The sequence below is a fragment of the Schistocerca nitens genome, chromosome 7 (genome assembly GCF_023898315.1).
Source record: "Schistocerca nitens isolate TAMUIC-IGC-003100 chromosome 7, iqSchNite1.1, whole genome shotgun sequence".
Taxonomy (NCBI): domain Eukaryota; kingdom Metazoa; phylum Arthropoda; class Insecta; order Orthoptera; family Acrididae; genus Schistocerca; species Schistocerca nitens.
In genome coordinates, this window is record NC_064620.1 from 360039153 (window position 1) to 360060490 (window position 21338).

The following is a 21338-nucleotide window of genomic DNA, read 5'->3' on the forward strand; positions in this document are numbered from 1 at the left end:
TTCGATTTTTTCCCCTTAAGCCATCCCATGCTTAGTTGTCAGGTGTCACCCTTCTTTAGGCTTACAAAACGAGACTTGTGGGTACAGTTAATTCTTGGGTTTCTTTCTCGCGATCACTCAACATCCATTTCAATTGGCAGTGTTAATGACAAGTGCCAAAGTGTAGTACTAAATTAGCTTTTATATTGTTAATTGCCTTTGTACACAATTCACCTGATGATGCCATTATAGTGTTAAGAAGCCAGCCATGAATAACCTTGCAATTAAGTATTATCAACAGCTAAAGCGATTTCTATAAGTTAATATTAATAAGAAATTTTGAAAGAAGTATTTTAACGTGTACCAGCTAAGCTGTGGATGCCCATGTCGTAAAATCTCACGATAAAAGACACTGGATGTATTTCATATTTGTCTCAAACTTTCATTAATTAGTAGAACTTAGAAAGCCTCGTGTAGGTATAAACAGTTTCATGTAGTTTTGTTCATCATTACTGTTACTATCACTTTTATTTGTCTGAGTGCAATAATCAAACGGATTATGGTAAAATCATTTTGTTAAGTAGTTGTACGAGTTCTGTTAGTGTTACAATACTTTTATACACTTATTTATTATTATCCTGGCTTTATCTCTGAAGTTTGAAGTATTACAATGATTCTAGAACCTTTTATTATTACATTATAGTGTCAATACCGTAAGTATGTATGTAGTCCATTGCTACATTCATAGTTCGTTTCAGAATAATACCTAGAAAAATGTTAGCTTCCTTTTTTGTGCTAAGCTATAGAGTACTCGGTCCAGAATGTTTTTCAGTATTCATATAACTTGGGAAGCAGTCTGAAACAAAATTTTACGTTTGCGGACGAATGATATGTTTGTACAGTTGGACTATTCAATACGGAAAAAGTGAGGATGGAATGGTGTGGCACATAGGGAATTAAGAAAGGAAAGTTAAGAATAGGAATATAAGATAAAATAAAAGATATAACAACATAGGGATGGAAGAAGACAGACCAGAAAAACAAATAAACACCTACTGCCAACCAGGTGTGTGTGTGTGTGGGGGGGGGGGGGGGTGGCAAGTTTTACTAGTGGGTTACAGGATAGGGACCTTCGCCAATCGTTCAGAAAGCACATTACCAACTTCACCACCACAGACCCGAAAAGCTAATTCAAATACCCTACTACAGAAAGCCTAAAGAGAGAGTAGCAAGGAAAAGTACTTCTACTAAGAACCAGATGCTTTTACTGAACACTGTAATCTTACAAGATTTTGAGGGGCCCCTTGAGCGATCCATGGTGTCGTTGGCTCCGTGCTGACCTTAATGTTGTGTTAAGACAAATAATGCACGGCAAAAAATATTTCCACCAACACATAACAAAGTATGACGTTTCAAAATACGCACCTGACTACTGTTTAAAAGGATAACATTTCCCATATTCACCGGTCGAGGCGGCCGAGCGGTTCTAGGCGCTACAGTGTGGAACCGCGCGACCGCTACGGTCGCAGGTCCGAATCCTGCCTCGGGCATGGATGTGTGTGATGTCCTTAGATTAGTTAGGTTTAAGTAGTTCTAAGTTCTAGGGGACTGATGACCTCAGAAGTTAAGTCCCGTGGTGCACAGTGCCTTGCCCACATTTACCAACATGTTTGCCAGTTTATGTACGATAAAAGTACTGAAATGTTCGCATTTCTAACTGTGAAATATCCCGAATTTAATGACGCAAGCTGCATGCCAGTATCTGAGTTTTTCTGATTTACTGGTGTGGGGAAGCTGTAGCAAATTCGCTACTGAAATAGGAAGGCACTGTCAACCGTTTACAGATAAACAAATACACTGTTTTCCTGCTGTACGTGATGACATTCTCATCTTATATGACCATTTGAAAACAAGATCATTAATAGAAGTCTTATTTCCAGAAAATTAGAGGCATGATTATTATTGTTATGGTTGAGCAGTATTAATTAGAGGCTATAGCTGAAGGAAATAATAAGCACCGAGTATATTACGATTAAAATATTAGTTTGAAGACAAGAAAACAGCTGAAACTAGAACTACAAATATTCCCTCCTCGCTGAAGTTTTGCGACTGACAGATCAACGATAATTACTGGTTTTAAACTAGCATATAGAGAAGAAATAGTGGACTAAGAGTGTGTTGATGGCAACTATACCGTTCTGATTTGATGGAGACGCTTGTGTGGTTTTGATGAATGATTGCCATGTTGTATGACATTAACGAGAGGAAGTACATGATTTCTTTGTATTCTCCTTCAGAAACGCTCTGGATTGTACTTTGAGTCAAATTATTGACTGTTAATTATATGTGTTCCTGTTTTTCGTAGCATTTTCCCCTCACATTGGCGATGCAGAAGGTACTACGCTTTCTAGCGAATCTGGTTGTAAAATATGTCCGATTGTATTCTCACAATTACATTTGTTTGAACTTTACTATTAATGAAGTGGAAATAGGTAAACGAAAATATGAGAATTTGTATACTTAGGCCAGAGTAATAATACTTTCCATTTATTTTAAGGAGACTTCCTGTGTGTTATGGTTGGAATACCGTGGAGAAAACGTGTTAATTATATGTAATGATCGTATGTCATGACTGGACCACCCACGCCAAGAAAGTGATTTCCATAAACAACCAATTGTATATGGTGCTCCAGAAATACCTAGTATGTGTAGCTAGAGAAGAGTAAAGGTACTGTGAGTGGTGCCTACTCTATGGCCTTAAGGTAAGATGGTATCCTGCAAATGTATCCTAAAGTAAGGCTCAGTTGTCTTCTGTTTTCTTTTTTTTTTTTAATCGGTCTTATGTTAGAAATTTTTATTGTAATTTCAAGAATGCCCGCTGCAAAGCGTCTGTAATAGTTTGCTGTTACATGTTGCCATAATGCATCTGTAGTCTATTAACTTCTTGTACAATGAAGGACTGTTTCACATGCTAGGTATTTAATTTATTTCTTTAGATTGTCTCTGATTTGCATATGGTTGAGAATGAAGAAGGGCCACTCAAGAAACGTAGAGGTAAATGTCACTAAACAGTATGTCGACCACGGAAGGACGGATTTGGGGAAGTGCAGCCACTCCTTACCAAAGTTCATATATACACAAAGAATAGCGCCACAAAAACTGGCTACTGTCGGGGCAACACACCACTGGTCTACCATAAAACTATGCTATTACGACGTAACCTGGTAGAACTGCAACACATATTCAAACGACGGTGGAATAACTAATCTACAGTGAGTGGCGCACTAGCTCACGTGAGTACTGGCGTCAGTTGCCTGGGAGGACAGATTTGTGGAAACTGGCTTCCACTGGTTGGAGGGGGATGATGATTTTCTCCTGATCGACAGGCGAGCACTGCCATTGCAGATCGTCGAATGAGGGCAACAACCCCTCCGTCGCGAGCACCGTCGTATCTGCCATCCTGCTTACGGTTGGACGCTGCTTTGGAGTTTCAGCCGAGCATGATCTCTTCCGGTGACCTACCTGTATTCATGAACAAGTCTCTCAACTGCCCATCGCACACCTTTTTTCCCGATTTCTCACAGTAAACCATCCAGTTTACTCCTTGTTGTTGTTGTCGTTGTTGTTGTTGTTGTTGTTGTTGTGTGTCTGTGTGTGTGTTTGTGTGTGAGTGTGTGTGTGTGCCTGTGGATGAGTTTAAGACTGAAAAAATGCATCCAGCAGAAATTACAAGTGCCTTACGTCTCTGTTTGTGAGCAAAAGATTTCGGTACAGTGCCAATAGTTATTATCCGCTATTTGTATGTAATATTGATTTATGTTAGAAGCATTGAGAGGTGCAAGTGGGTCCAGTTTGTCACCTTCGGAGATAAAAGTGGTTTTTTATACAATTATTTTTCTTATTATTTAGGTTTACAAGAGCTGACAGAAGCAGGTTGCTCCCCTCATCTTCTTTGTAGGCCCTACGTTGTAACACTTCATGCCTACGTTTCTTATCTTAGAAAGAGGATACTTGAAACTGATTTGAGTTTTGTTTGTTTGCCTGGACCTTAGATTACTATTTACATAAAACATGTTTTTCTGTGTGTGGGCTTACAACATACTGCTGGAATGTCATCCATCATGTAAAGACAGAAAACGTTCCGTACAGTTGGTTTAAGACAAGAGAAGATGTTATGAAAAAGTCAGCTATTTGCTATACTCACAACTCTTCTGTAATTTTTTATCCGAAGCATCATATTTTCACCAGGCTGCACTGTAGGCTGGATTCTGCATTAAGCCGTCTCTCTTAGAGTCCCAAGTTTGTCTTGTGAGCGACAGTCGGAAGTTTTAGCGAGAATTTCAGTTAGAGTGACAACAGTCTGCCTGAAGGGACACTGTTCTGCCGTAGGTTTTGGTACTGAACGAATACTGGTTTTCCACTTTCTCATGAGGCTGCATTTACGTGGGTGGGATAGCTACTTGATCTTTGTGTAAAATGCGCTATCCACAGGTATTTCACTTACGTTTCTTACTGGTCCTATTGATCATACTACATATGCTGTAATTTTTGGCGTCGATGATTTATTTAAATTGCAACTATACGCTGTATTCCTCTGTAATCAGATACATGGGCCTACAGCTAGTTATGTTTCGCATAGCCATGACCCCTCGTTCAAGTTAGTCTCTCTCTCTCAGCTATTGGTAAGCATATCACGTTGATCAGGCAAAGTATTTGAATAATAGATAACCTGTAACATAAGTAAACACAGATATTACCGCATATTTTATTAATATGTTGATGAGTACAATTCTTTATATGTAAATGAATATTTAAATTTTCCACTGAAATCAGGCCCTTTATGATGTAGTTTTTGGTTATTAAAGTTCTCTTCTCTACCGATTACGTGAAAAGCACACCTTTTTTTCTTGCTGGAAAACCATACGTGCCGCTCACGTGATCACGAGACCGCAGGTAGAGGCACCTAGCTGAATGGATGCCGCCTTAGTATGAGTTGTTGCAGTGAGAGGACAGAGTTGTGTGTGGATGTCGTGTAAGTGTAAGGGAAGAACTGAAATATTAAAATTTGGGATATGCTGTCGAGGATACAAGAAAAACGCGAGTATTACAAGTCAAATAATGCAACAAGTGGAGAAACTGTCGCAGATATTGCATGTTTATTCTTTCACTCTTTTTACTTTTCAAGTTACAGTAGACCATCTAAAAATAAAACTATTGGGCAAATAAAAAGTAAAAATGGCATTTGTAGGGCCACAAACATTAATAGACAGTTGTTGTAGATAGACCAAACATTCGAAAATGATAAAATTAATTGATCATTCAATTCTGTTGTAACAACTTCACAACTCAGAACTGCCGTCGTTCTATGCAGATGTTAAGTATATGCTTTCCATAGTAGATTGTTTTTAGAAGTATTTTATGATCTGTTGTGACGTATTTTTACCATGAGTTTCGTTTTCGTTTGTTGTGAATTCCTTAGTCTGCTGTTTCGCACTTGTGTAACAGCAGTGCGATTTAACAGTTGTTTCATTCTGTCTGCTTAGTGTACACGTGCGACCTCTAGCAACTAGTTTGCTGCTCGCCGACTGGTGGGTGTCATGTATCCTGGTTCAAGTGCTCTAGTGTACATTTAGCTTTACTTCTTTTTCCCCAACTAAATTTCATCTAATAGCTTGTTTTATATTGTGTATATTTTTTGTCCTGTGTTTGTCATTTAAATGTCAACTAGTTTATGCTGTTACATAATTAACTGTAGTCTTCAGTTCCAACAGTGACAGTACAGCTATGTTTTGAATGTGTGCACATCTCCAGTACTGTATAATTAATGTGTTACAAGGCCACATATTCAAGTATGTAGAGCTGTGTATTTCAAGAGCTTTTGTTCATGGTGTGCGGTGGTAAGGTGTGGGGCCATGAAAGACAGACAGGTGATCGATACTGACAGCCATAATCTAGTTAACTGCACATGTCTTTATACTTTCAGTGATAGATTTAGGCACGAGGTCAAAGCCCTGGTTGTCTACAGAGGCCACGAGAATGACAGTCCACAGTGTGTACCTCACAGCATGTGACACTATAGTCTTAATGAGTGCCAGAAGCTGACTCCGGCAGGGATTGAGTAACTATTTCATACGAGTTTAATAATTCATAACTGTGCCTTTAAATGCATGCAAGCTCTCGACAGCGCATGAAAAAGTTAAGACCGTTAGCGAGTACCTTGCGTGGAGGCGATATTTCACGAAGTAAGGCGAGTGTGATGTCAGAAGCTCGTTGTAGAGTCCGTATTTCTCGAGGGCCTCGATGTCTACCGACAGCCGTCGCAGACGCCACTGGCGGCGGCAACAACACGATGGTCAGCCAGCGCCCTCGCCTGGAGTCAGCTGACACAGCAGTGCGCCGACTGTCCACTCCAAGACGAATCCTCCAAAACCTGCTTCCGCGTGACTCTTGAGGGATTTAAGTTATTTTGGTTTTTAACGTAGTTTCCTGGCGTTTTACTATTCCAGCAAATCATTTCATGAGAATTTAGTAACAAGTCAGAAACGATAACATATCATTTGAGGGACACGAAGCTGACATATGTATAATGATAAATGTGAATATGTTTCATTAATTACGATAAATTTAAAATACACAAATGACCTGTTGATTATCGTGAATAGCACTCAAGGTTTTGACGCAATAGCGGAATACATAAAAGTCGTTCTTGCCGGGATCTTGCTCTCTCTCCCCAACTAACTGCATAGAAGATTGTATCATGTACCTCATGTGCTAGGTCTTACACGATATTAAGCTTACAATTACATTACTTTATTGACATTTTCTCTTCCTTATAAGCAATTCAGAAAACTCGTAGAGTGTTTCGCATATTTCAGATGCCATGAGATACTTGACATATAGCAACTGCCTAAATACGGAAAATGATTAACGTACCTTTATCTACGTAGTTAGTATGATTCAGAGTGTAGATACTAACCTTCCTTGAGGTTAAATTACTCATCGCACTTGAATATCTTGCTTTTAAATTTTCCACTACAGTTGCAGTGACAAGCAAACTGAAAATACCAGCCAACATATGTGCAGGTTTTGCAACTTCCCTAAGAAATCTGGAGACGCGTCCAGTGACAAAATGTGCTACCTTGACGTGTTTCTCACTTGTATAAAAAGTTCAGACACCGTTTTTTTGCATGTCTACTTTCTTAGTAAAAAACATTCACCAAACAAAGTTTTCCTACCTGAATAACTCAGTTTAGCTTCACGGACGTAACAAGTGTTGTATTTAGTGAAACCTCTGTCCTGATTATTGGCTCCTATAAAACAATAATGCAGTGTTGATAGTGATGGTACGCTATGCTCGTTTTCTCGTGTTTTCTTTCATTCCTCTTGAGTAACGCTTCGTCACAGGTACATGTAGCACTCCAGTTACGGCACGGGATTCAAGTTCTAGAGCACTGGTTTCAAATCCCCTTTCGACCACCCACATCTAAATTTAATGTTTCCCTAAGTCCTGTAGCTGGTTGATTGCACTGACAATGACAAGGCTGAGTTCCGTATTCACCACTGCATTAGCTTAGATTGTGCCCTGTCTCAGAATAATCTCTACTCCACGAGACGTTAAACACCAAAGTTTCATTCTTCCTTCCGCCGAAATGTGGACTAATTTCGCATCAATCTAGTGTTATTCCATAAGGTGAAGGTGTGATTTAGTCAAAAAGACAGCACAGAAACTTATTCCAAGCGGGAAACAGTCTGTGCTACAGGTAATATCTCATATCGGGAATGTTTAGGTGCGGCCTCAGTCATTGATAGATTCTGCACGTGAGTTTCTTAGACTACAACATTCCACAGAATATTCGGATGTTTAGTAAGACACTGCGACAAATACCATTCGCAGATTGTATTTCAGTACTTCGGTAATCTCTGGCCAATCCCAGACTGTGCTTAACTTCCTTGATGACTTCTCCTTGGATAGATGGCCTACCCTCTGAGCTTCATCATACGAACTATGTGAAGGAACCTGTCGAGATTCATTCCTACGAAAGCCTCCTCCTGTGAACAGTTTCCTAGAACTGCTACCGAGTGCCGTCGGGGCTGATCAGTAATTTTGGTGCTGTCAACGTTATTTTTGTAATCCATTTGACAATCGCTACACCTGTGTCGTAAAGCACTGTTCCTTTACCTCTGATTCAAATACATACTTCAGGATGGAAAGCTACCGTTTGTACATTTTCAAATATTTATTAGATATCCTTTCCACCTGGGCCTTATAATATTAGAGATTATATTTTGGCCTTACGTGTTTATTTTTAAGAAAGTATGTCGTTTATTTCGATGTGATGTGATGTGATGTGATGTGATGTGTGTGTGTGTGTGTGTGTGTGTGTGTGTGTGTGTGTGTGTGTGTGTGCGCGCGCTTGTTTGAGTGCACGCCTGTTAATCTACAGGGAATGATTAACTTAATCTAATATTATGAAGCATTTCCAGTACCACTTTATTGATCATTTTGGGTAAACAAGGTCGGAATTAGCAAAGCAAACTGAAGTCAGGTATTTCTATTCATCACTGAAATTACGAAGAATAGTGAAGAATGAATACGACACATTCAAAACCTGTAAGAAAATGAGAACGTGTTAGAAACAATGTATTTTGTAATTTAAATTAATTACAAAAAGCTTATCTACTTAACTCTGTATGTAGACCTCAAATGTTAAGCAATTAAACACTGTTGGGTGTAAAAGCAGGAATACCGGACAGCCAGCAAATTGCACAAAGTGGTGGATTTCAAATAAGCTTGACTGCGATTTCGACAGATCTAAACCCGTCTCTTCCAGAAGGACAGACAACTTCATATTAACTATTCACTCAGTGAAAGCTGCTTCCACATTACATTTATCGGCAACGGTCTGTATGTCCATATGTAAAACTTAAGAACCCTAGAATCAAGTGCTTATCACATCAGTAAATAATATACATTAGAAGAAAAATGGCTCTGAGAACTATGGAACTCAACGGCTATGGTCATCAGTCCATTAGAAGAAAAGACCATGTTAGTAGCTACATACTTGAGTCGGCATGTAGCAAAAGCATTGCACTAGGTAGACGTATTTTTGCACGACAGTCGAGGAGCTGCCAGGAATATCGAGAACTACATTGCAAAGGACATGGGCAAAAGAAAAGCCTGTGTGCTGATTGTACCGCACGCACATTTAGGTGATGAAGAACACGGCAGGGTCCAAGACGGCAAAGGACAGGCACGCCCACCCAAAAGTGATACTGTTCTCAAGAAATCATTTCTCGAATTTCACCATAATGCCGAGTGGTAGGTTCCTGGTAGCCCCTCAACGACACTCTAGCCGAGAAGGCAACTATCATGCTCAAGTTTAGCGCCAACAGATGGCTCACAGTCTTGGATCTCCCTCCGTATTTGGGCCCAGCCGACTTCTGGTTTTTCCCCAAATTGAAGTTGGGAGTGAGAGAACATCATTACGAGGCAGTGAAGGACAACTAGAAAAACTGTACTGCAGTAATAAATGCAATATCAAAAAAGGACTACAGCGACTGTTACAGAATACTTTTACAACGATTTCAGCTGCGTATTGATTCAGGGGGAGACTATTTTGAAGAAATACGGTGATATGGTAAACATAATCCATGATTTTTATTTGTCATAGCCACAGTCTGAACAGAAGTGGGACGTATTACATACATTAAATTCCAGTTTTTGTCTGGATAACATTGTCCGAGAAGTAACTGAAAATATTCCAAGTCAACCGGTCTCTAAGAAGTTTTCGGGAGGTCTCCCTTGGTCATGAGGAGAAAATCGTAGCTGTAAGTTCACTGCAAAAACATCCCCAGACTGGCATTCTGTGTGCACCATGCCCAGAATGTTGGGACATTTCAATGGAAAAGCCAACCAATCTTCAATGGACTGGATCTCAAACTGCTAGCTCTCCTCCTTGGAGCAGGGAATAAAAAATAAAATAAAATAAAATGAAATAAAATAAACAAAGAGTGACTGGTCCGCTCTCGGAACGTTGGTACGTAGGGTTTGTGGTGGAAGTCACCTACTTTATTGCGCATACTCCATCTCTGGAGCAAGCTAACCTGCGTTCTGTGCATAATTATGTGCCCAGCAGCTTTTATGAAGAAGCACTTTCCCCTGTCTCCCAATAAGAGTTACTCAACATTAACGTGCGTTGCCAGATTTCAGGCTCTCAAACGCTACAACAAATTTTCCCATCACCTTTAACTTATGCTTCTTGCTCTTTCCGTTTCTCAATCAGTTACGTCACTTTCTTTTCCTCTTTCTTCATAATATTTTGATTTACCAATTTCCTTTTTCTGTCTCTTCCATGCCTTTTCTCATTCTCTCATATTGATATCCATTGCTGCTAGTGCTCACAGCTTAAAATTACCTCCGAGTAACTTGTCTCTGCTGGTTGAGTCATGAGGGAGGGGTAAGCTTGTCTCTTTTCCTCCGACTCCTTTGTGTTTATGTCAGTAGTTATCTTCAGATTATCAATAACACCACACAAAAGAGTGCAAATTCCGAAACTCGCTAGGTAAAATGGAATAGTATTTTCTGCAACTTCCGATGGGAGTCTTAAATCATCGAACTAGAATGAAAACAGACAACACGGCAGCTGGTCTCCTCTGATCAGCCATTGTTTTTTTATTACTCAGACTGGTGTACACATTAAAAAAGACTGAGAGAAATTAGTTTAACTTGTAGGAATGACAAATAATTACAGAAACATCAAAACGATATTTACTCTCTACGCTGAAGAGCTGACAATGGTCCCAAATTATGACATCCTATGCTTGCTTATACCGACTAGAAAGGTGGGTGGGTGGACACTGAGAGTAATAAACATTAATATTAACGTGTTTTGGCGACAATTTGTCAACTGGAATGAAGTTTTCTAAGAAGAAATTCGAGAACGTATACAACAGAATTTGCCGGATATCTCCGCCCTACTGACACACGGTTAAGCATCACGGAAAAGGACTGATATACTAAATTGAGACCGGCCACCCTAGTGTGGAATTCACTACGTTGATCAAAGAGTGCATGCGATTAAAACTAAAATGCAAATGTAATACTTGGCTGTCGAAGTTTATAAAAGCCAGGTGAACAAAATCTTGCAATAATATTATTTATCTGCACAACTAAGAGAAAGTGCAAGTTGACGGCAGTTATAAAATTGATTATCTGTTAAAATGGCGTCCAGAAGCCTCTGCGCACAGCTGAAATTGTGGCAAACAGTTATTTGTAACAGTTTCGAACAAAACTGGTAGGTATTGTTCGAAGAGTGTCACAGACAGCGAAGATTTTTGACTGTGAAAGCTCATCAATCTCGACATTTGTCACATATTCGCCCATGACCAAACTAGATGTCATGCAGTGATGTATCATTAAGTAAAGTACCTGTATCCATCCCCAGTCTTGATCAATTTTCCGATTTCTACACAATTCTTCACAAAAAAGAGCTGTTTCTAACTTCTTACATACAACGTTTCATAGGTTTTTGTATCCCACAACGGAAACTGCACTACGAATTTGTCTTCATAGTTTTAGACTCCTGACTTTCTGGAGCATGGGCCTTATCTGAAATTGATACCTTTGGCTTTCTCTGTCATTCCTGAAAAGTTGATCATTGTCACTGAAACACCTGATACAACCAGTGCTGTTCCCCTGGAAAGGAACTCGGTCCATCACGAAATATCTAAACAATGAGAAACGCCAGACGCGTAGCACTAAAATGCATGATGTGTAAAAAATATAGGCTCAAAAATATATAATCGAAAGGAAAATGCACGTCCCATAGTGAGTGTCCAGAACTGAGATGTCAAATATCGAAATGTTCTTAATACTGTTCATTCCCTATCGCTACCTGCTTATGAGTGTAGAGAGAGGATTTTCACATTCTCTTCGCGCGAAAGACTTTCATCTTCGTTAGTGTTCTATCACAGTAGGGTTGTGAATGTGGCAAGAGGAATCTGAAAAATCGGCATGTCATTTTTATTTAATTCAATAACTTTACTCCCTAACCTTACAGGCAAATGTAAAGCGGGATTTTCGAATAATGACCCACAGCAGTCATTAATGTATTTATGCAATGAGGCGTGCACATACACACACACACACACACACACACACATCCCAGCAAAGACCAAAAATAACCGACTTAGTGGGTGATAAATATGAAACTATTAACCCCAGCAGTAGCAACGCCTTTTAAATAATTTATGCTATTAGTTCCATGCCCACTACTAAAATGATAAAGGATACAAATTTAATTGCTTTTCAGTTTTGTTAACAACATATTTTTAAAGAACTACTGGTGTGTAAGTAGTGGCAGAGATTTAAAGTAGCTTTTGGTATTGCCTTAGCAACACCAACACATTTTCAACAACGTCTGCTACCAATGGGGAGAGAGGGAGGGGGGAGGGAGAGAATGTGTGGTCATCACTAAAAATACTAAAAATGCAGATTTTGTTGTGTTATGTTAACTTTCGTTATCAACATACTTCTTGGATGGATGCTGATGTCTAAGTAGGTTTGAGAACCTGAAAGTATTGAAAATGTCATTCCTTGTGAAAAAGTTACATCTAATGTTAGGCATTAATTAGGCTTCAAGTTTCGGATTAAATGTAACTGAAAAATTAAAACAGTTAAAAGAAGTGGTAGAAGACTTCATTGTGAACAATAAATACGGTCTTCAACATTTTCCAGTATAAAATACAGTACCAAGTTACAATATTTACAAAAGACGGGAATAACGTACCATCCTGTTGCTCTTTCTGGGTTTAATGATGGTGCATGTATTGCAAGAAAATGAAATCGTTGAAGTGACGACTTTGATGAGTCAGATACAAATAATTCAGCAAGATTAATCGCTCTTGCCTTCATAGTCCCTACCAGCTTAGTCAATAATTGTTGACGTCTTTGCGTGTGTAGTGATACAATTTAACATTTCATTATTTCAACAATTCTGAATATTTGTGGCTTGCAGTAGTACTTAGTCTCCAAATTAGTATTTTTGCAATCTCTCATATATCACTGACTATATGAATACGCATGTGAGCTCTTCCCACACAAAATGATACTTAAAACAAAAAGTTATCTCTTGTCTGTACAGAAATTTCATATTTCAATAATTCTAGAAGTTCTAGAAACGTTGTAGCTTGAGAATGTTTTATCAGCGTGTTCAGGCTTGCTGATGCCTAATCTACACGTGTGCGTGTGTCCCTTCCTGGTGTTCGAATACTATTTTAGACCTAGTAGCTGCACATACAGTGCCAGCTCCTGGTTATACTATAATGCCTAAGATTTTGACAGTGGTGGGAGCCATCATACGGCGAGAGTTGATGCACACAGGAGCATTGTTGAACATGGTCAGTTTGGTGATCCAGGTAATATTGAGTGGGGATACATCACGTTCCATGGCTTTACTGATCAAATGCTAGAACACAGTACACACGTTGGCCAATGTTATTGTGACAGAATGCTCCTTCCTCATGTCTGTTTCTTAGGGCTGTAAATGACTCTGAATTCTCTTTGATGGATGAAAATATGTGACCTCATCGAACAGCGCCGGTTGAGGATATCTTGAAGCGAGATATTCGGCGAATAGACTGATCTGCCGATTGCCCCTAGATAAATCCCATCGGGCTCGAGTTTGATGTTTTGGAGAGACGTATTTCAGAACGTCTACTTACACCAACTATAACACTGCAGTTGTAAACAACGCTAGTGGAGAGATGGGACGCCCTACCATAAGAACACTTTCGAACCTCCTGTTCAGAATAGGAGTTTGTCGCACAACATGTTTTGCTTTCCGTCGTGATCACACAACCCATTAAAAACCATCTCCCATAATTTTTGCTGTCCAGGGAACCATCATGGTGGTAATTTCAGTGCAATTACTGTTTTTGAAAGAAAGTGTCATTTCTGTTCGTCTCAGTGCGTATTTGTTTCAGTTACCTGTTGTAGCAGATGTTTCGACGTTTTGTCCAAGTTTCATCGAGCTATGTAACTTGGTGATGACATATGCAAAATTTCCTCTGATCCAAAAGCTTATCAGACCACTGTACATATCCTGTAAATTCTGTGTTGGCTTAGTACTGAAAATTCTTTCAATGGACGAGTCCATAGAAGTGTCACGACCATAGGGCACTTAGCAAACTTAATTTTCACCCTTAATTCTACAGGAGATGGTGATGACTACTTGCAAAGCCTAAGCGTGACTCAGTCACAATAAAGTAATGGCGAAAAATTGTGCTGGGTATGGGGTCGTTCTGCTGTTGGGATGTTTACTGCATCTGTGATAGGCCAATAGACCTTTTTAACTCTCGGAAGCAATCAGCCTGTAGTCAGATTATGACCTGAGATTCAGTTTCAAAGTACAATGTAGAAACTCTACAATTTACATCATGTAGGATGAAGGTTAGTTATTTAGTTACATATTCCATAGATCATTCGAGAGACTCTTACATCGAAATGATGTGAAACGAAACTGTTTAAAGGTTGTATACATGATTAGTGTTAACATTGATGAACACTTTTTCTTTTTATTGCTACCAGTTGTTAAGCAGAAATTCGCCAGTGGAATACAAGAAACTGTCCAGGAGAAATAATTTTAAATTAGATTTAAAACTTGCTTTATTAGCAAGATTTAAAACGGTGTAGTTAGATTGCATGGCTCCTTGAGGAGTTACCTACATGACCTCCATGGGTGAACACCATGTATTATACTTAGTGTTCGCTTTTATGCACTCAGTACTTTGTTTCTAAGTTGTGAGGTACTCAAGAAAGTTATTCTGTAAGATATTTTTAAGTAGAAAAATTCAAAAAGTTTCAGCACGTTGAAACGTTTATACGAAGAGCAAAAGTAGCAGAAATTCATTCTTTGAGAAGCTCAGTAATATACTTCTTCCACTTGAAGTTTTCATCACTATGTACACCTGAGAAGTTGAAGTAGCCCCACCTACTAACTGACACCTGCTCACATGCTAGATCAATTGTTCATATTATTCTATTTTTTGTATACCGTTGAATGTAGTGTATCTTTTCAAAATTTAGGGAGAATCTATTTTCAGAGAACCACTCAATAATTATCAGAAAAATATCGTTTACAAAGTCTTCTCTTGCTTCCTCTCTAATGGGATTTATTATAACACTAATATCATCTGCAAATGTATATAAGAAGTAACAGTGGACACCAAAATTGAACGCTTTATGATTTCACCTCAGCCATTAAAATGTTCTTCTTTTAAAATATTGTCTAAATCATTCAAGACAAACTTTTTCATTATCTTTCTCAAGTATGATTCAAACCAGCTGTGTAAAAAGCCATCAATTTCACGAAATTTGACTTTCTCTAAGAGAGTATCATAATATATACAATTGAAGGCCTTAGACGGATCATAAGGCTTAACAGGTGGAGATAGATTATTATTTAAGACTAGCACTATTCGAAGGGTGAATGGATAAATAGCACTCTCAGTTGAGAAACATTTCAGGGATTCTCTCTGTGATATGCTAAGTACTTTATTTCCACGTAAGTGTGTGACTACTGTCGAGTACATTACCTTTTCAAATATTTCGGGAAAAAATGTCAGTAATGCAATGGGACGATAATTGTTTAAGTCTGTATTGTCACCTTCCTTATGAAGTGGTTTAAGGATTGCACATTTTAACTTGTCTGGAAAAATTCCTTGTGCCAGTAAAGCATTGATTATATAACTAAGGACATTGGTTGTTAACTTGGAATATTTTTCAAAATTCTGCCTGCAGTTGCATCAACCCCACAAGAGCTTTTGTTTCTTACACTTTCTGTAACTGCATTCTGTGAAGGATGTTGATGCTACTTCTATTTGCTTCAAGTTTTTGTTGAATAAGGTCATAATATATTTTCTTGCTTCTTCAGCTGAACCATCTATTCCTGTGCATGCTGCTTCATTTGGAAAGTGTTGTTAAAAGCATTTTCAACTTGTGAACTATCAATCACAACATGGTCATAAAGTTTAATTTTTGTGGAAACTTGTACAGTCTCCTGCCCTATTTCCCATTTGAGAATGTCTCATACGGTTTTAATCTTATTATCTCCATTATTTATTTCAGTTAGGACACGCATACCTCTGGACTGTTTAATGGCTTTACTTAAAATACTACAGTATATGTTGTAGTTTGCAAGTAATGACTGGTCTTCACTTACTGTGGCCCTTACATAAATTTCCGTGTTCCTCCTACATGAGATTTTAATTCAATTGGTTATCTGTGACTGACTTGTCTTTTTACTGGATCATTTAGATAACTCTTTAGGAAAGCAACTCTGAAATAATAACACAAATTTACTTAGGAACGAATTTAATTAGATATTAGCATGTCCTTTTACATATATGTCGTCCCACATCACACATTTTAGTTTAATCTTAAGACACAGAACGTAGCAATAAGGGTAGCAGTGTACTGGACGCTGCATGAAAAGAACATAATATTGCATTAATAAGCCTCACTGCTTGGTAGAAACCTGCCTCTGGGTTGCCAAATTTCAATTAATTTTGGATCACAATCAGATAGTCCATTAGCATTTGCGTAAAAATGAACTGTTTTAGCGTGGTGAAACAGCACTGTTTTAGCGTGGTGAAACAGCAGGTACCTTTTACGTAGAAGAATTACAGATATTCAGTCAACCAGATGTGTTTATCATTGAGCATGTCGGAAAATGGTGGCGGAATAAGGTCTTTGTTAAACGACTTGGCTGCCTTTCATCGCACAGCAGCTGGACTTATAAGGCACTGACACCCTCGAATAGTGCAGGAGCAAAGAGTGTCTTGTGGAAGGCGCAGTTTAGATAATGGCAGTATTCTCGACATGCTACTGGTAAAATTATATGTTTATTCATATCACTATAGTGGGATAGGAGCAAAGCTGGAGAACGAAATAGTATGTAGCGGTAAGGGGAGTAATGTACCGGATGAGGGCAATTCATTGCAGCATTTTCAGCTGATAAAGAAATGCATATCAAACTTAAAATGGTGTAGCGATAAAACTCTGAGAAGTAATAACGAATGGCTACTTGTAGCACATATTGGTAAAGGTCTTAGCGTTTTAGGCAATGATAGCAAACGAGGAGGCATATTAATCCACGGTACTGGTTAACTGAAGTTTAAAAAAAAATTAACAGCTATGTAACCCAGATTTTCATTCAATCAGAAGAAATAACTAAGTTGAAACAAACGAGTGAAGATATGCCTGACTTAAATGTGGACATACATAAGAAGGAGTACATATTTGCAAGCTGAAAGTGCCTTTTCCAATAGAGCCTATTGCAATAGAGACGATGTCAAGGTAACACGACATATACTTAGTGAAACTGATGAGGAAATAGCACTACAGACTTTCCCTTCTTACCCTATTCTTTTGCTGTCTGCATTGGAGTTTTATTTCTTGTATTTTTTGTGTTCTGTTTATGTAAATACTGTGCTATTTAGGCTGTTTTAGATTTCTTTTGAGGCACATGGCAGACAACTATTGTGACAAAAACACACTGGTGTAAAAAATAAAAGTAACAAACGTAAATTCTGCAATGTTGTGTTTGCTCTGCCACAAAACGGTATAAACAGGTGATAGTAAAGTAGAAACAGTGTAAAGAATACATCTGCAATATGCTTCACGGCAGACAAGAATGTTCTTAACAGATTTGCATACACATTCCTACAACTAGTTAGCGTGCTCAGTGTGGAGTGTGGCTACCTGTGGCAGCAATTCAGCCCTGACAGTGATGAGTCATACTGTGGATGATATCGCCAGTCTCATGTTGAGACAACAACGCCCTTTCTTGCTGGAGAGTTGCTCGCAGGTCTTGGAGAGTGCTTGGTGAATGCTGACATGATCCAACCTGTCTCCCTAGTGCGCCCCCGACGTGCTCTATGGGATTCAAATCGGGAGAGCAAACAGGTCACGCCTTGCGTGTAATATCTTCCGTTTCCGTGAAAACATCAATCGCTCTCGCTCTGAGGTTGAACATTGTCATACGAAGTCTGGGCCCGCACGATCTCGCACATGAGGTCCCAAGAATCTGTCACGATACCTGATAGTAGTTAAACCTGGCAGATTCTCCCATACAGTTCCATGAGGAACAGTTCATGTGGTCAACATCGTCCTTGCCAACAACAGAAGGGATTCTCCTCGATACATGTCTCTTTCCATAAAGTTTAAGGTTCCGAAATCATATTCCACGTTCCCTCCAGATCCAAATGCGTCGAGAATCACTCTCGAGACGAAACTAGGATTCATATGAGAAATAAACGTCGGCTCACTGTTCGACCACCCAGGTGGTATGTTCCTTCTGCGAAGACATCAGAAATACACACCCAGCAGGTCACTCTGCCGAAGCCTTCTGTAGACCGATGGTGACAATGCAGCAAGTCCAGTGGATGCTGCGAGGTCAGATGCCTAATACCGTGCAGTACTAAGGCGGTGCTGTCTTGCCCTTACATCCAAATAACGGTCTTCTCTCTCCGATATCACATGGTCTTTGGGGTATTGCTTCGGTCTCTATAAATTGTTGCCACATGCGAGAAACAATAGAACGATTCACGTTAAGCCATCAGGCCTCATCAGTTTGCGGTAGTCCTACTTCCATTCTTATTATCGCCCTCCACCTCAGAGAGTCTGGTCTGTGTCTTCTTTGTTCCATACTGCGCGTTCGATGACTGTATACACTGCGATTGTGCATGTGAAACTACCCGGCAAACACTATCCCATTTGATAGATGCCCAGACGTCGTCATTATGTGGTTACCCGCTGATCGGAGAGCTCACGATTGTACGGAAATCCGTTGACAGTTTGTATGAATATACGGTTAATTAGACACAAGACGGGAAAATAGCGGTTCGTTGCTTTAATTTTGGACACCAGTGTTTGTATTGAGACCACTATAGTGAAAAATGCAGAAACTACGAGAGGACATGTATTCAGTATAGGTGATCTTATGTACAAAATCACATGAGAGCGAGGCACCCCATCCCCCTCAAAATCAAATAATCAGATACGAGTGATCCTGTACGTGCTTGTAGAGGAGAAAGTGGTCTGGAACTAAAGTCAGCCACTAAAAGAGAGAGAAGAAAAAATACAATAAAAATTGAAGTAAACCTATAATTAAGGACTCCCTTTAACAATAAGAAATAGAAGGAGAAAATACAGTAATCTGGACTCCACATATATATGCATTAGGAGTTTGTGTGCGTCTATTTTTGATTAATACGTAGCTATTTAAATAGAGTGCTTAATTAACTGTTATTATAGTCTCTACACATACTCAGACACATTAACATTGTCATTTAATAAAGTGATCTTGAAATCTAAGAAAGTAAAGAGGAAGAGGGATAGGAGACAAAGAAAAATAGGTGCAACGAACAATAAAAGGCTTTTACCTGAAGTGTAAGTAGTAAATGTATTTTTGGCAAGTACAAAACAAAAATGGTTCAAATGACTCTGAGCACTATGGGACTCAACTTCTCAGGTCATTAGTCCCCTAGAACTTAGAACTAGTTAAACCTAACTAACCTAAGGACATCACACACATCCATGCCCGAGACAGGATTCGAACCTGCGACCGTAGCGGTCTCGCGGTTCCAGACTGCAACGCCTAGAACCGCACGGCCACTTCGGCTGGCTGGCAAGTACAGAATGCCAGTTTTGTCACTCTTGTAACAATGAATGACGAGTTGTACCCTTTCACCACAAAAACTTTGATAATCAACATTATTATAAAACAATGTTTTATGAAACAAATATATATATATATATATATATATATATATATATATATATATATATATATATATATATATATATATATACTTCTTTCTCCCCAAGTGGGAAATGTGACCTACAGGAACTCCGTGTGTTAACGCAGGAGAAACTAAGGGGCGAAATAAGAAGCAGTAGTTGACGCTGGGTATATGCAGACAGAGGGTACAGTTTCCTCCTTAGAACTGACTGTGTTTTTCATCCCGCCAGAACCACTGTAGACAGCAGTTACCCTACCTGGGGCACCTCTGATGGTCACCTTTAGGTATATCGTAACATTCCTATCAGGCCTGTTTTAACCACGTTGTTGCTAATTCAACCTCGTGCAGAATCTTAGCTCAGCATGTATCCTATGCATGATTATACCGAAGGAGGGCCGTTGAGCCTAGGGGCACCCCTGCTCCAGCAATTCAGAAGCAGCAACGCTCACCCCAACCCCAGCCAACTACGCAACTACGTGAAGGCGACAACTGTTACTGTTATTTACACCAGAGAAGGCAGAGAAGCCACGCTCGCGACGACACAGGAAGAGAGACGACCACACTTTAGGTACTTCAGCGATACTTCCGCAAGTCTGTCTCGTGGGAGTGGCCAACCGTTCTCACCATCATTGGAGGAGATGGACATCAGATATCCTAGCCAATAAAACCCCATGGTTTCTCGAAGATGTCTCGCCTGTGACGGGCGATCTTCGATGTAGGAGTTTACCTTCTCGCGTCTCGTCTCCCCACTGTTTGTACTGATAGCAACTTTACCTCCAGTATAGCTTGAAACATTTATGCATTTTCTCTGCACTTTCTACGTATTTCTTGTATGGTTGTTAAAGAACAGTAATGGATTCCTTGGATGTATTTTCCCTGAAATTTCCTTAATGGCTGAGACTAATGCACGTGTCCCTGCCATAGGACATTTAGCCATCTCAATTTTCAACGGTAACCTTACATGAGGTAGGTGATGACCACTCTCAATGGGTAAAGGTGATGCACAGTAAATATTTATTCATTCGACTAATTTGCTGATATACTTAACCGCGCAAGATTAGGGACATCAGGCTCTTCCTCACAATTATCCAGGCACTATACATATTCTGATTTATATTAATGATGATAAGGGTAAGTTACGTCAAGAATGCAGCATTATAAAACGTTTCCTAGTAGCTGTAGCGCAGAGAAAGGAAATTTAAGTACACTTTATTATAGTCGTACCTGACTGAACCAACAGAGACAAGTTACAGGGAGGTAGTTTTAAAATATGATGGCCAGCAGCAATGGACGTGAGAGAATCGATGGAAGGGAGAGAAAGATGATAAAACAAAATATTAAGAAGAAAGAAAAAAAGAAAGTGACGTGCCTGGTTGGGAAATGAAGAAAGCATTAAGCATAACTGCGAGAATGCGAGAACATGAGCTATAGCGCCTACAGTATAAAAACTGGGAAAACTGGCCTCACGCGTTATTTTCTGGGGACCGTTATGAGGGTGACAAAGGGTAGTGTTTCAGTTTCTTCTTAAAAGAAACAGATCATTCAACTGTGCGCAT

The 21338-nt window shown here is 39.3% G+C and overlaps 1 protein-coding gene across 1 annotated transcript in view; it reads right to left on the reverse strand.

Moving 5' to 3' along the window:
• Nucleotides 1-4651: 4651 nt before the first annotated feature.
• LOC126195630 (uncharacterized) overlaps nucleotides 4652-21338 on the reverse strand; it is a 61576-nt gene continuing 44889 nt past the window's right edge. The window contains exon 4 of the mRNA XM_049934255.1: nucleotides 4652-4708. Coding sequence (XP_049790212.1) covers nucleotides 4652-4708 — 57 coding nt within the window. The remainder of the gene's footprint in view (nucleotides 4709-21338) is intronic.